Source organism: Syngnathus scovelli, chromosome 14, assembly GCF_024217435.2.
Source record: "Syngnathus scovelli strain Florida chromosome 14, RoL_Ssco_1.2, whole genome shotgun sequence".
Lineage (NCBI taxonomy): Eukaryota > Metazoa > Chordata > Actinopteri > Syngnathiformes > Syngnathidae > Syngnathus > Syngnathus scovelli.
Window position 1 is genome coordinate 12,627,029 of NC_090860.1, and position 15,825 is coordinate 12,642,853.

At 44.9% G+C, this 15,825-nt stretch overlaps 1 protein-coding gene, 1 long non-coding RNA gene and 1 gene segment (V, D, J or C); all 3 read right to left on the reverse strand.

Moving 5' to 3' along the window:
* Positions 1-2,741: 2,741 nt before the first annotated feature.
* Positions 2,742-4,741, reverse strand: LOC125981141 (uncharacterized). Of its 2 annotated transcripts, XR_007485835.2 has the most exons (3): positions 4,165-4,741; positions 3,607-4,084; positions 2,742-3,262 (listed from the first exon to the last, which is right to left on the reverse strand). It is a non-coding gene; the product is annotated as an uncharacterized lncRNA (long non-coding RNA). The 2 variants fall into 2 exon arrangements; XR_007485834.2 differs by lacking the exon at positions 4,165-4,741 and having other exon boundaries at positions 3,607-4,158.
* A 4,527-nt stretch (positions 4,742-9,268) lies between these two features.
* On the reverse strand, positions 9,269-13,952 carry LOC125981057 (transcription factor 7-like 1-B). 4 transcript variants are annotated; one of them, XM_049740893.2, is made up of 11 exons: positions 12,936-13,949; positions 12,698-12,792; positions 12,366-12,414; positions 11,643-12,094; positions 11,248-11,309; positions 11,045-11,074; positions 10,870-10,944; positions 10,633-10,801; positions 10,454-10,561; positions 10,102-10,150; positions 9,269-10,015 (listed from the first exon to the last, which is right to left on the reverse strand). In XM_049740893.2, exons 4-11 carry the CDS (start codon positions 12,063-12,065, stop codon positions 9,873-9,875), a joined length of 1,059 nt encoding a protein of 352 aa, XP_049596850.1. In that variant the 5' UTR covers positions 12,066-12,094; positions 12,366-12,414; positions 12,698-12,792; positions 12,936-13,949; the 3' UTR covers positions 9,269-9,872. The 4 variants fall into 4 exon arrangements, with proteins under 4 accessions (XP_049596850.1, XP_049596851.1, XP_049596852.1 ...); XM_049740894.2 differs by lacking the exon at positions 12,698-12,792 and having other exon boundaries at positions 11,643-12,091; positions 12,936-13,952; XM_049740895.2 differs by lacking the exon at positions 12,698-12,792 and having other exon boundaries at positions 11,643-12,112; positions 12,936-13,952.
* Positions 12,071-15,746, reverse strand: LOC137840930 (T cell receptor beta variable 5-1-like). The segment is given in 3 exon segments: positions 12,071-12,094; positions 15,295-15,632; positions 15,704-15,746. Coding segments are annotated over 3 exon segments (405 nt in total).
* Positions 15,747-15,825: the final 79 nt, after the last annotated feature.

The window sequence follows — 15,825 nt, forward strand, 5'->3', positions numbered from 1 at the left end:
TAACCCTAACCCTAGCTCTTACCCTAACCCTACCTCTAGCCCTACCCCTAACTCTAACTCTAACCCTAACTCTAACCCTAACCCTAACTCTAACCCTAACTCTAACCCTACCTCTAACCCTACCTCTACCTCTAACCCCACCTCTAACCCTAACCCTACCTCTAACCCTACCTCTAGCCCTAACCCTAGCCCTACCTCTAACCCTAACCCTAGCCCTACCTCTAACCCTACCACTAACCCTAACCCTAGCCCTACCTCTAACCCTAGCTCTAACCCTAACCCTAGCTCTAACCCTACCTCTAACCCTACCTCTAACGCTAACCCTAGCCCTAACCCTAGCTCTAACCCTAACCCTACCTCTAACCCTACCTCTAACCCTAGCCCTAACCCCAACCCTCGCACTAACTCTAACCCTACCTCTAACCCTACCACTAACCCTAACCCTAGCCCTACCTCTAACCCTAGCTCTAACCCTAGCTCTAACCCTAGCTCTAACCTTAACCCTACCTCTAACCCTACCTCTAACCCTACCTCTAACCCTAACCCTAGCTCTTACCCTAACCCTACCTCTAGCCCTACCCCTAACTCTAACTCTAACCCTAACTCTAACCCTAACCCTAACTCTAACCCTAACTCTAACCCTAACTCTAACCCTACCTCTAACCCTACCTCTACCTCTAACCCCACCTCTAACCCTAACCCTACCTCTAACCCTACCTCTAGCCCTAACCCTAGCCCTACCTCTAACCCTACCACTAACCCTAACCCTAGCCCTACCTCTAACCCTAGCTCTAACCCTACCTCTAACGCTAACCCTAGCCCTAACCCTACCTCTAACCCTACCTCTAACCCTAGCCCTAACCCCAACCCTCGCACTAACTCTAACCCTACCTCTAACCCTACCACTAACCCTAACCCTAGCCCTAACCCTAGCTCTAACCCTAACCCTACCTCTAACCCTAACCCCAACCCTCGCACTAACTCTAACCCTAGCCCTACCTCTAACCCTAACCCCAACCCCACCTCTAACCCTAACCCCAACCCCACCTCTAACCCTAACCCTACCTCTAACCCTACCACTAACCCTAACCTTAGCCCTACCTCTAACCCTACCCCTACATCTAGCCCTAACCCCACCTCTAACCCTACCTCTAAACCTAATTTTTTGGGTCCCACTGAGATTCGAACCTGGGTCGCTGGGGTGAAAGCCCAGAGCGCTAACCACTACCCTATTGAAACCTTGCTCTCACTGCCTGGAACATGTATGGTTTTATGGAGCAGCTCACAAGCGACTAGATCAGTGAAAAATTTTTTGGTCCCACTGAGATTCGAACCCATGTCGCTGGGGTGAAAGCCCAGAGCACTAACCACTACCCTATGGAAGCCGTGCTCTCAGTGCACCAAACATGTATGGTTTTATGGAGCAGCTCACAAGAAGACTAGATCAGTGAAAAATTTTTTGGTCCCACTGAGATTCGAACCCGGGTCGCTGGGGTGAAAGCCCAGAGCACTAACCACTACCCTATGGAAGCCTTGCTGTCAGTGCATGGAACATGTTTGGTTTTATGGAGCAGCTCACAAGCCACTAGATCAGTGAAAAATGTTTTGGTCCCACTGAGATTCGAACCCATGTCGCTGGGGTAAAAGCCCAGAGCACTAACCACTACCCTATGGAATCCTTGCTCTCAGTGCACGGAACATGTATGGTTTTATGGAGCAGCTCACAAGCGACTAGATCAGTGAAAAATTTTTTGGTCCCACTGAGATTCGAACCCGGGTCACTGGGGTGAAAGCCCAGAGCACTAACCACTACCCTATGGAAGCCTTGCTGTCAGTACATGGAACATGTATGGTTTTATGGAGCAGCTCACAAGCCACTAGATCAGTGAAAAATTTTTGGTCCCAATGAGATGCGAACCCATGTCGCTGGGGTGAAAGCCCAGAGCACTAACCACTACCCTATGGAAGCCTTGCTGTCAGTTCATGGAACATGTATGGTTTTATGGAGCAGCTCACAAGCGACTAGCTGAAGACTCCGCAGCAGATGTCATCACAACACGTTGTGTACACGAACACCTAGCAAAGTACAATTTAAAATGACACTTTCGAAGTACCCAAAGTTAAACTTACAAAAGAAAACCCATAACAGATAAAACTTACACAAGAAGAGCCCTAACGTGCCACTTGACAGCTGTCATTGTCAAATGCAAAATGTAAACAAGGACCATGTGAAAATTAGGTCAATGCAATCTCCGGTTAGAATGTTATTTTGTAGGCATTAACAAGTAGAATAGTTTTAAATTAGTCACAATTATTTAGGCAGATAATTATGGGATATTTTGGTACACTACACGAGGTAAAAAAAAATAAATAAGAAAGTGTAGCGAAGGATTTGGTGAACGATTCTTTTGAACAAATATTTTGAGTGAACCGATTCTAAAGATTCAGTTCACTTGAGAACTGGAATGCACATCACTAGTACAAAACAGTGCAAGCAATTGTAGACTGCCGGTCGAAATAGCCGACTGGTTAGTGCTCTTGCTCGGTAAGAATTTGGTTCGATCCCAGGTGCGAGGAAATGCTTTTGTTGTGCAATTAACCCTTTATTTATTTATTCTCTCTTTTTTTTTTACCTCGTGTAGTGTACCTACACATATTGTCATATAAAGCAGTTAACCAAATGTCTGATTTTTATGTTTTAATTGGCGAATATAAAAACAAGGAATGAGGCGCCAGACAAGTTTAACATAAATGTTTATTAAAAATAATATCAAAAGCAAATTTCAAACCAGCAATCTAATGTGAAATTGCAGTAGATATATTGGATAACAATATTTAGGCGTACATAGGTATACACGTTATTTAAAAACGACTATAAGTGTTATACTACGATACAAGTGTTTACCAGCTCAGTGGCCTGAGAGGAGAGTGTCCGCCCTGAGATTGGGAGGTGGTGGGTTCAAACCCCTGCCGAGTCATACCAGTGACTATAACAATGGTACTCATTTCTTCCCTGCTTGGCACTCAGTGTAAGGGGTTGAAATGGGGCCCCCCCCCTGCTGCTCACCATCATTGGGACTTTTGGTGGTAGCACCCAGTACATGTACAGAGGCTGGCCGTGTAGTTACGCAACTCTGCTTTGAATTGAAAGCTAAGGTTCTGGAAGTTACACGCTATGTTTATAAATTCAATTGACTTGAGCAGCAACCTGGACTGTACAGAAACAGCCTTTTTTGGACACAGCCAATGAAGACATCAAGCCCTGTAACAAAACATGCAACAAGTTTCACATTCAAGAGACGCACCATCATTGAGCCACATGGCGAATGATGACTGACGCCAAAGTTGACTTTATTTACAAGACCGCCAACAGGAAGAAAACACACCACTGTTGGTTTTATTCACAAGAATGCCCACATGAAGCTTGCTCCTATTTTAAGCTCCCTTTATTAATTGCGTATGCATACATGAAGGTTTTTGTTTTCTTTTTATGTCTGTTCCTATATGAAGAATTCAATGCTTATAATTTTTTTCTATGTTGTAAAGGGATTTGAGCTGCATTTCTTGTATGAAAGGTGCTCTACAAATAAACTTTTTTAGTATTACCCTCTGGTCTCACGGTCCTGTCCAGTCCCTCTCTGTGCAGGCACTCGTCCGATCCACTGCCCCAGCAATCCTGAAAGGCAGACATATTGTGGTGGTTTTGGCAAGGGGAAAAATTCCACTAGCACCCTTTGGCTTTGGTGCGCGGGCGGGCGCCATCTTTGAATGGATTTGCTCTGATTTGGACATGACGTAACGAATTCGTTACATTTATCAGTTTGCATAACGCGGAAATGGCACACGCATAATATAAAATAATTTAAAAAATTGTTTAGTTGACTAGAGTCAAACTAACATTTCCTATAGTCAGACAAACACGCGCTTATCGGCGGCGTCATTTACGAACCTTCTGCAAACAAACGAATGAAAAAACGCTGGCCAGCATTAAAAAAAAAAAAACGCGGAAGACATTTAAAATACCACCAAAACGCGCAACGACGCGACGCAAAGTCGATTGTGCACTCCCTAGACAGCGAAAATCCTGCAAGAAATAATAAATGGCATCGTAAGAAACTGCAAACATTTGCTCACGGGCTAAATTGCCTGCGGCCGACAATTTACCTCCAGGACCACCGTCGCGGTGGACGTGACGTTGCCGAGTACGACAATCCTGCGACAAACAAAATAAAAAAGGCTTGTGAGAAAAGGCAACAAACCACACATTTCGGGGCCTATTTGAAAACTCTCCTTGCGGTCTCCACTTCACTTCGACGCCTACAGTCACTTCGTTCACTGAAAACATTCGTTCTTTTGAACCCATCGTTCACTCACGAGCCAACACTACACTGCAGTAGTGATGTGCATTCCAGTTCTTTTAGGTGAACGAATCTATAGAATCAGTTCACTCAAAAGATTCGTTCAAACGAATCGTTCAACGAATTAATAAATGTGCTCTTGTGTCCATGTTTTCATTTCTCTTCAATTGTTTTCAATTTACTCATCATTTTTAAAACTTTACTAGATAAGCCGTCTATAAACAGCGAACATGATCTTATCGTTCGTGTCAGGTGGAATGTTAGCAACCATCGAATGAAGCACCCACTCCTACTCTTGAGTGCTTGGACTGTTTTGATCCAGGTGCATTGTGGTATTAGGGGGACTTTGAATGTGTGATAAGGTTTATGACTCCACGATTCAACATGACACTTCACCGTGGTACCTCGCTGCACAGTAATAAACAGCACTGCTGTTCCAGTGCAGTGCGGGGATGACCATCTTGCACGTTTCGCCAGATTCGGCGCTCCCAGTAAGCTGGATGTCATCCTGCCCGGGCTCCATCGTGACACTTTTGAAGTACATGGCTCCGATGAGCTGCATGCCCCTGCCGCGCTGCCGGTACCACAGCATCACGTCGTAGCCCGGTATGCGGTGCGTACACTCAATCGTGACCGAGTGGCCCGCCGCCTCCACGATATCGGCGGGTTTCTGCCTGACATCCTGTCCTGAAGAAAAAACTACAGGTAGTCTTGCACAAATGTAACACCAACGTTCCAGTTAACAATTAGCTTAGCATAGTGCCGATAACGTTACCTGAGAGCAGAGTAACGCTAGCAGCCAAGCTCAGCACCGAGAGAAACATCGTCTGGTAGGTCACATGAGGTGACTGTGCTGCCTGTTCTTCACTCCTGTCTGTTTGAAGAGCAACAGTCGACGAGCTGATTGGCTGGCACGCAGTGGTTTCCGGATTCTTCTAACCCCCAAAAGATGAGATGTTCATTCATTGACTCTCAACAGATGAGTGTGAAAGAAAAAGTTAACCACAGCCAAACACAAATGTGTATTGTAGAATATATCAAAAAGGGAACAGGATTTAAGGCGTTCAGGGCTGACGAGGTCATGACTCGCCGTGTGCGCCTCCGTGGCGGCGCAGAAGTACACCCCGTTCTCAGAAGGCCGGAGGCGGGTGACGCCAAGGGACGAGTGAGAGGCGCTGCCAGCCAGCCGGTACACGTCAGCATCCACATTTTTCACACCCGTCCGGGCCACTTGGGTGAAGGCGGCTGCCAGAAAGGTCTGCTTGTACCAGATCATGTTCAAACCTCGTTCGCTGGAGTGGTTGCAGCTCATGATTACATGGTCGCCCGCCACCTTGATAGCGTCGGCCGGGGTTTGGTCCATTCTGGTGATGATGGCCTGTGCGGGGATATAAATAAAGAGAAGAAAGATGCAACACGTTCACTGTCACGCGTCATTTTCCTTCGTTTTGTTTTACGGGTGGCACCAGCTTCAATGCGCATTACTGACACCTACTGGTCGAAGTCATATGAACTGAAAAAAGAATTCGTTCACTCGTTCACTGAAAAGATTCGGTCTTTTGAACGAATTTTGAATTTTTCATCTACAATTTGTCTGTATTTAATAAATGTGCTCTTGTGTCCATGTTTTCATTTCTCTTCAATTGTTTTCAATTTACTCTTCATTTTTAAAACTTTACTATATACGCCGTCTATAAACAGCGAACATGATCTTATCGTTTGTGTGTGGGAATGTTTGGATCCAGGTGCATTGTGGTATTAGGGGGACTCTGATAAGGTTTATGACTTCACGATTCAACACGACACTGCACCGTGGGGCCTTGCTGCACAGTAATAAACAGCACTGCTGTTCCAGTGCAGTGCAGGGATGACCATCTTGCACGTTTCGCCAGATTCGGCGCTCCCAGTCAGCTGGACGTCATCCTGCCCGGGCTCCATCGTGACCCTATCGTAGTACATGTACCCGATGAGCTGCATGCCCCTGCCGCGCTGCTGGTACCACAGCATCGCGTCGTAGTCCGGTATGCGGTGCGTACACTCAATCGTGACCGAGTGGCCCGCCGCCTCCACGATGTCGGCGGGTTTCTGCGTGACATCCTGTCCTGAAGAAAAAACTCCAGTTAATCTTGCACAAATCTAACACCAACGTTCCAGTTAAAAATTAGCTTAGCATAGTGCAGATAACGTTACCTGAGAGCAGAGTAACGCTAGCAGCCAAGCTCAGCACCGAGAGAAACATCGTCTGGTAGGTCACATGAGGTGACTGTGCTGCCTGTTCTTCACTCCTGTCTGTTTGAAGAGCAACAGTCGACGAGCTGATTGGCTGGCACGCAGTGGTTTCCGGATTCTTCTAACCCCCGAAAGATGAGATGTTCATTCATTGACTCTCAACAGATGAGTGTGAAAGAAAAAGTTAGCCGTACACCCCGTTCTCAGAAGGCCAGAGGCGGGTGACGCCAAGGGACGAGTGAGAGGCGCTGCCAGTCAGCCGGTACACGTCCGGGCCACTTGGGTGAAGGCGGAAAGGTCTGCTTGTACCAGATCATGTTCAAACCTCGATTGCTGGAGTGGTTGCAGCTCATGATTACATGGTCGCCCGCCGCCTTGATGGGTTTGGTCCATTCTGGTGATGGCCTGTGCGGGGGTATAAATAAAAAAAAAGACGCAACACGTTCACTGTCACACGTCATTTTCTTTTTCATTTTGTTTTACGGGTGGCACCAGCTTCAATGCGCATTACTGACACCTACTGGTCGAAGTCATATGAACTGAAAAAAGAATTCGTTCACTCGTTCACTGAAGAGTTGGTCTTTTGAACGAATTTTGAATGTTTCATTTAATACAATTTATCTGTATTTAATAAATCTGCTCTCATTTTTAAAACTCTACTAGACAAGCCGACTATAAACAGTGAACATCATCTTATGGTTCGTGTAAGGTGGAATGTTAGCAACCACCAAATGAAGCACCCACTCCTACTCTAGTGCTTGGAATGTTTGGATCCAGGTGCATTGTGGTATTAGGGGGACTCTGATAAGGTTTATGACATCACGATTCAACACGACACTGCACCGTGGTATCTAGGTGCACAGTAATAAACAGCACTGCTGTTCCAGTGCAGTGCGGGGATGACCATCTTGCACGTTTCGCCAGATTCGGCGCTCCCAGTCAGCTGGACGTCATCCTGCCCGGGCTCCATCGTGACACTATCGTAGTACATGTACCCGATGAGCTGCATGCCCCTGCCGCGCTGCCGGTACCACAGCATCATGTTGTAGCCCGGTATGCGGTGCGTACACTCAATCGTGACAGAGTGGCCCGCCGCCTCCACGATATCGGCGGGTTTCTGCCTGACATCCTGTCCTGAAGAAAAAACTCCAGTTAGTCTTGCACAAATCTAACACCAACGTTCCAGTTAACAATTAGCTTAGCATAGTGCCGATAACGCTACCTGAAAGCAGAGTAACGCTAGCAGCCAAGCTCAGCACCGAGAGAAACATCGTCTGGTGGGTCACATGAGGTGACTGCTGAGTTTTTCTTCACTCCTGCCTGTTAGAAGAGCAACAGTCGACAAGCTGATTGGCTGGCACGCAGTGGTTTCCGGATTCTTCTAACCCCCGAAAGATTAGACGTTCTTTCATTGACTCTCCAGATGAGTGTGAAAGAAAAAGTTAACCACAGCCAAACACAAATGTGTATTGTAGAATATATCAAAAAGGGTTAAGGCGTTTTGTTGCGGGGCTGACGAGGTCATGCATTGCTGTGCGCGCCTCCGTGGCGGCGCAAAAGTACACACCGTTCTCAGAAGGCCGGAGGCGGGTGACGCCAAGGGACGAGTGAGAGGCGCTGCCAGTCAGCCGGTACACGTCAGCGTCCACCACCACATTTTTCACACCCGTCCGGGCCACTTGGATGAAGGCGGCTGCCAGAAAGGTCTGCTTGTACCAGATCATGTTCAAACCTCGTTCGCTGGAGTGGTTGCAGCTCATGATTACGTCGTCGCCCGCCACCTTGATGGCGTCGGCCGGGGTTTGGTCCATTCTGGTGATGATGCCCTGTGCGGGGATATAAATAAAAAGAAAGGACAAGAACAACGCGCACATGATGGCTCAAGTGTCAGCTGGGAAGACAAAGACATTTCCTGTTTAGTCATAGTTTGAACTAATCCGCCTCATCTGATTGGCCATGAAGTCACTCGTAAGCTCTAGGTCTCCCTCCTATTGTGGTAGTAAACTAAACCAATGTGTGTGGTTGGCACCTTTTGCAGTACCCTCGCCAAGTCTCACATCACCGTGAATTGTGCCAGCGGCGCACCAGTAGACTCCGGTGTCATTCAGCCGCACCTCCCTCAGAGTCAAGTATCCACTCTGTGCCTCCGCCTGCTCGGCCCAGACGTGGCCCAAACTGGTCTCTTCAAATTCGGGCCTGCTCTTGTAGGGGGTGGTGCTCAGGATGTGCTCCAAGCCCCCTCCTGGAGTCTTCCGGTACCAAAACATGACCAAGTAGTTCCCGCCAAGGTTGTGGCTGCAGTGCATTTGGGCTGGATGGCCTAAGCGGACTAGCAGATCCGACTTCTGATAGACCCCTTTGCCATCTCCTGGAAGCAATGAAGCCCATCAGTGAGCATGTTCTCAGGTGTCACACGTTGTCACACATGAAGTTTCTTACCAGCAACGGCACACAGGAGAGAGACAAAGAGGCCGACAACTGGCAACATTGTAAATGACAAGGGAGAGACGCTGCAAGATGGCATCTGAAAACGCCTGCCTGCCAGGTCCGCTGCAGGGGCGGAGCTACGTGGTGGGTACGTTAGGGTTAAGTAAGCCTAAAACTTAATTCTGGGGAACAGGTGCAAATCATCCACAAATCCACCGCTGCGATGTGACATCCGCCAACATAGCAAGAGCGTCTTTCTCTCTGGGCATGCTTTTGTAGCATTTACGGCATTTATTATTTGAAGGTCACGTTAAAACTACAAATACAGAAAATATATTGAGAGCAAGTGTAATGGATGACACTAAAATATTGCACAAACTGTAATGATGTACTGATTCCATGTTTACAGTAAACAAACCCATTTTTTTTTCCCAAACAGACTTTTCACAATATGCATCAATAATCATGTCCAGAGATGAAAATTGTTTTAAAAAAAACTGCCTGCAACTGGCACTTTTTTGTAGGCATAAAATGCAGGATCACGGGAGATAAAATTCAATAAAAATTGAGCTCAAGTACTTCATTACCTTTGAAATGTTGACTTCAATTCAGTATGTTTAGCGCTACTTTGTGGTCAACTTTGGTATTACATTATAAACGAGCGTTGGAGCAAAGTTGAATTAAAAAAAAAAAAATCAAATAGCGGGACACCCTGATGATGTTTACTGTACTATTCTCATCTTGAATTCAAATTTACATGTTTTTCGGGGAAATCAAATTTAAATCCTCAACTAAGGTAGGTTACTGTACATAACGTTATGGCCGGGGTGGGGGGGGGGGACCCGATCCGTGGGCGTGTCAGCAGCCACGCGTGTGCGCGTACGTGTGCGTTTCCCCCACGACGTTCTTGTGGTAATGACGGCACAGGGTGTCCTCGCCGGGGGCGTGGCCCATTGCGCCGCAGCACTGGTCGGCCACCGGGGCGACGTCCTCCAGTGACTCTTTGCATGAGATGGGGAAGGGCGGGGGCGGGGGGAAACACGCATGTTATTAAGTGTACCTCGTGTGATGACGTCACCTGACTTACTCGGGCAGTTGGTGCAGTGCCTGCTGCGATCGCGCTTCCTCTTTTTGCCCTGACACACACAAAAAAAAACGGTGGTTACATTTGTTTAGTTGGGAAAAACAATGTACTCATCCATAATTTCTGCTCAGAGATGAATTTTGCATTTTTTAAAAATAATTAAAACATTGAGATTTAATTTTTTACATATATTTCCAAGAAAATGTTCATTTACAAGATTTTTTAAATTTATTATATATATTTTTAAAATATTTATATCACTTGTGACTAGAACAAAATTTTTCTGAAAGTCAAATGTTTTCAGCAAAAAAAAAAAAAAAAAAAAAAAAGCATCTTCCTGTGTATTAGTTCTTACGTAGTTCTCAGTGCAGGACCAGTCGGGATGCTGCAGGCTGTGGAGGATCTTGTGCTCTTCGGCTTGCTGGTAATACTTGGCTTGCAGCTTTTTGGGCAGTGACTTCCACTGCGGAAACCCCAAACAGGTCAAACCCCTTACGTGGTGAGGCATGAAAATGAGAAAGCGAACTACTTTACCATTTTTCCCAGGATTTTATTGACCGCCGCTGAGTTGGTGATGTTGAACTGGGCGACCACGTTGGGACTCTGCTCTTTGCGGAACAGCATGAAGGCGTTGGGTGGCTTCTTGATGTAGGGCCGATCGCCTTCCTGCTGGCTGTGGCTGTAGCTTTGGCTTTTGGAACTCCTACACAAACAAACACAAATGGTAAGAGCGAAGTGAATTTTGCTTCTTTTTAAAAAATATATACTTACATGGTCGGTGAGGCTTCTGTTGGAACTTCAAGTGAGTCAGATGACGAGGACGCCCCGCACATCATTTCGCCGTTACTACACATGCATAAATAAAACCAAGATTAAAAGGCCCTGTGAAAAATGCCAAGGCCAATGTGGTCGAGGTTCCAACAAACAAATCATGAGTTCCACATACATGTGCGCCTCTTCTGAGCGGAAATCAATCCTGCAAAAGAGCAAAACATGAATCACAACACAATTAGCGGCAGATGCAAACCGATTCGAACGGCTCACGGCCGCTAAGTTCGAATCTGCTATGTGCGAATCATGACCTCGCTATCGACCTTTTAAAACATCTGACGATTTAAAATGATCTTAACATGAGAGTTTGTCACTTACAGCCTTCCAAGAAGAGGTTGGTTCACGGTGTCGTGCGCTGGCATCACCATGACGTCGTCGTCCTGGGGAGAAAACACACGCACAGGCACAAGCACGAGAAACTTTGCAAGGGAACAATGTCCACCCGGCAATCTTGAGAAGCCCTTTTTGCGTTGCTTTAATCGCCTCTTCGCTGAGTATTCCATCCAACGGTAAAACAAACGACAATGATGACGTTCAAGCAGCAGCTGCTGTCGGCCACAGCTCACACGGCCTCTTAAAGGCAGTTTTTATTTTTATTTTTTACCCAGCACACTCTGAAATAAGTTTAAACCCAAATTAGATGGAAAGTGACGACCCAACTTTTTGGGCTACTTAACAAATCCAGGAGGGTTTGAAAGGTGTCTGATGGTTACCTGGTCATGGATGTTGATAGGACCCGGTTGGCCACCCAGATAGTCGGGCAACCAAAAGTCATCCAGAACGTTGGAGAGCTCATCGTCCATATCCGCGGGGCTCCCCTCCATCATCAGCTCCAGGTGATCTTGACCGCCTGCCAGGGGCAACAATTCCATGGCTCCTTTGGGCTCGCTCGCTGCAGTCGTGACGGACAGAGGATGGGCTTCTTCTTTAGGTGATGGTGGCAGCAGTGGCAGGAGTGGCAGCAGCGGCTGCGGTGGCAGCGGTGGAGGCTGCGGTGGCTCCGGTGGCTCCGGTGGCAGTGGGACGCTGGCAGGCGTGGAGCCCCACAGGATGGCGTCGGCCGACTTCAAAATGTTGTCCAGCAGCTTGTCCCACTTGACATCCTCGTCAGTGGGCAGCGTCTGAAAGTGCTCCATGCTGTTCACTCCGGGCTGCCTAAAATCTCCTGGGACAAAACATGGAGCTAACATTGGCCGCACAATCATGATTAATTATTTATTTATTTATATAAATTGCAGGCAACAAAATAAAATAAAATAAAAGCAACAAATACATATTAAGGCTATAATAATAGTCATTTTTTACTCCCTTAATATTGCAATTTTTTCAATTTTCAAACAAATATGTGTATCTGTATTACAAAAATCGAATAATACATGTTTTGGTGAATTAATATGAATAACATCGAACCAGTTAAAAGTTGTTGACTTACGTACCACTTTGACTTGCAGTCTTCTAAGCGTCCACCTCAGCTCACTTCAAATTCTACCAAATAAAAAATGTAAATTATAAATTACGTCATAGTATCTGGTGAATAAATGGTTCTTAACACAGGCTTAACAAGCATATGCTTCCTTAATTTTTTAATAATACTGACATTGAATGTTCCAGCTGTTTTGGACAAAAAAAAATGAAAAGATCTCAAAAAAATTTGGGAGACAGAAAATGAGGATCTCCAATATGCATGTTAGAGGAGACTCGGCCCACACCAGCTCCATTCAAATCAAATGTAACTAATTTTGATACAAATTTAAAACCACTACAGTACCAAATCTGGAACCACTCCACTACCAATGCCAGGAAACATCTGAGTATGCCATATGACGTGAACAGGAATTGAGCCCACACCAGCTGTATAAAAATCTGAAATATGAACCACTACATTACAAGTCATATTGAGTACTACTCATAAGTTCCAATGAAGAAGCTGTATGAAAATATTTTAAATGCATTAAAAAATGGTGGTAGAATTTGTAGTGTAACATTGGAGTGGTTGAGGTACTCACCAGCCGAGCTCTCATCAAGTTTCCTCCCCGAACTCGAGGAGCGCATGAAACTCCTTCTGGACTCGCTTGGCGAGATGGCGTGGATGTCTACGATCCACCCACTAAAGTGGCAGGACAAACCGAGCCTCTTAAAAGCCATCAAAGCCCTTTGTTATGTCACCCAACCTTTAGGTTTAAAGATTGCCTATTTGAATTTTATTATATTATAGCTCCAAGCTGACTAGGCAGTCAGTGCACCATTAACCTCCTAAAAAGCTTGCTTTGTCTTTGTTTGCTTGACAAGTTGGCAATTAAAAATGAATTTAATAAGATTGGCATGACAGTTAGCTAGTGGCTAAGGTGCTAGTTGTTAGCCACTCTGGTTTTTGGAGTAACTTAACATTTACAGTTACTTGACATGTTTGAGTGGTCGGTAGACTGAAACATTAAAAATATACATTAAAACAATTATCAAATTTGCCTCTCTCTTGCTCATCAGCTCTTAATTTCTGCAATACATTCTGGTTAATATTAGTCAAATTAGTGGAAATGTTCATTAAAACATTTTTAATGGGATAATACATTATTATTATTATAATTATTATTACATTTGGCAACCACTACAGCTGTTATAGCAAATTTCACTATTTCCGTGTAGAATAGAAGGCCACGGCGGCCATGTTGGTCCGGTTTGAAAGCTGCCCTCGGGGCCATAATGGCGAATGAGGTGGTCCGGTTTCATCTGCTGCCGTCAATGATGAGCAGCCACGGCGGCCATGATGGTCCGGTTTCAATGCGTCTGCTGGTGAATACGTAGATCCAGTATTGCGTGGAAAGGTGACGCGACGATTACACTACTCCGTTAAAAACCACTTTTATACTGTAAGATATTTATCGTATTTTCTTTTTAGATTATAGTTGGGTATTGCATCACATTTGCTCAACATGCACAAATGAAGGTAGCTTGCGATGAATAACGTTGGTCTTTTATGGCGTGCACTAAACCGAGCGTAAAAAAGTTGGACGAGTGTTGACGTCCCAAAATGAAGGGATGACTCAGTGTTGACGGTATTGACGTCGACGCTACGGTGTCGATTTTTTTTTTCCAAAGGTTTCACTGAAATGTTAAACAATGCAAAGTCTGTCATTCCATGCGTTGAGTTATCAAGGAAAAAATGGGCATTTACCTCATTCATTTCATAACCATTGTTGTTTGAAAACGTCTGAATAAATGGTAATTCACTTGTTTTTGTTTTTTTTAAATTTGTGAACAATTTAAGAGGGCAGTTCTTATTAACCAGATGATGGTGCTTAAAGTATTTTACCAGATAAAATGTATGAACGGGTTAATCATTTCTGCATATATAGAATTAGAAAATGAAAGAGCCACAAATCTGGAATCAACTTGATATGACTCGACATTAAACTGGTAAATCTCTTTGAAGCCATAGGGTCAAAAGTTTTTTTTCCTTTTTGCAAATTGGGTGAGAAGTCAAGTCACTGCTCTTTGACATTCTTATAGACATGAACACTGTGATATAACAAATTGTTCATAGTAACTATCTGGGTTTACTGTTTGAGTAAAACATCATTTCATATTTAAGTGTATTCAATTTTAATTTCAAGCCATCTGAGTTTGTATTTCTCTGCGGTTGATATTTTAAAGGGTTCAGTTGCAAAGGTTTACACAGGGCAAATTAGAGTTGTCAAATTAAATATTTATAATCATCAAGTTTAGCTTCCCAACAGTAATTCAAATTTCTGTTTGAAAGACATGACATCAGTCCTTCTTATATGATTATGCTTAATTGTTTAGTTGCTGCTGCTTTTTTTTAAACACCTCAATAATACCGGCATCGAACGCTTTCTAAAACTAAAGAAATATTTTGGGGATTTAGCATTGACATAGTTTAGTATGAAATCAAGAACAAGTCTCATGTTTGCTGTGTCATGAACAAATGAGTCCAATAGGTGGCGCCTCAATACAACAACCAATCCCCAATAGCCTGTAGCATCAAGGCACATTTCCTCCATTGACCACTAGATGGCTGCAAATATGAAACACTTCAGATGATAACACGACCACATGTTGCCATTGTTAGCATTAGCATGATAGCGGGCTAAAGATGAAGCTTTTTTGTTTTACAAAACAATCCAATTAGTGGGCATTGCAGTCTATTTCTGTTACTTTTGAAGTATTCATCAAATCCTAGATATATATTCTATCAATTACCGATTTGATTTGATTGACTTAGTTGTGTTTTTGTGTCGATGTCTGGATGACGTTTTACCTTGTGAAACTCATGCGAGAACTGATGATATCACCATCGGGTGCCGCAGGTGTTAGTTTTGATATTTCACCCAGATAAGTGCGGCTTGCCTGTTTTGTGACGGCTGAAGGGCCAATCTGCAGCACCGTGATAGTTGCGCAGAGGTACACCGCACTGTCGTTTAAGCTCAAGTTCTTGATGATCAACTGGGACTGACGGCGGCCATCTCCGGTAAACTCCACCTTCCCGTTCAGGTGATCCTCGGGCATGGGGTAGACCTGAGTGATGAAGCCCAAGAACTCCATGGTGCCATTACGATTTTGTTTGTACCAGAGAATGACGTCGTAATCTGTGATGCTGTGAGAGCAGGTAATTTCATTGGTGTCTTCCCCGAGTGTCTTGAGGATAAATGGCGGCGTTTGGTGGACCATTACCTCTGATGCTGAGGCTGTGAGATAAAAAGAAAAAGTGTTAAGCAATTCCATGTGGCTTTTCTCCTGCTCGTTCATGATTTCTTACCTCTCGTCTGCAGCAGGATGAGGACAAGCACTGTCGTGATCATGTTAGTTGAAACGTGAGAGCTCCACTTGGCCTGCAAGATTCACTTGAATTACCAGAAAAAGTTTGACAGATTTCCATTT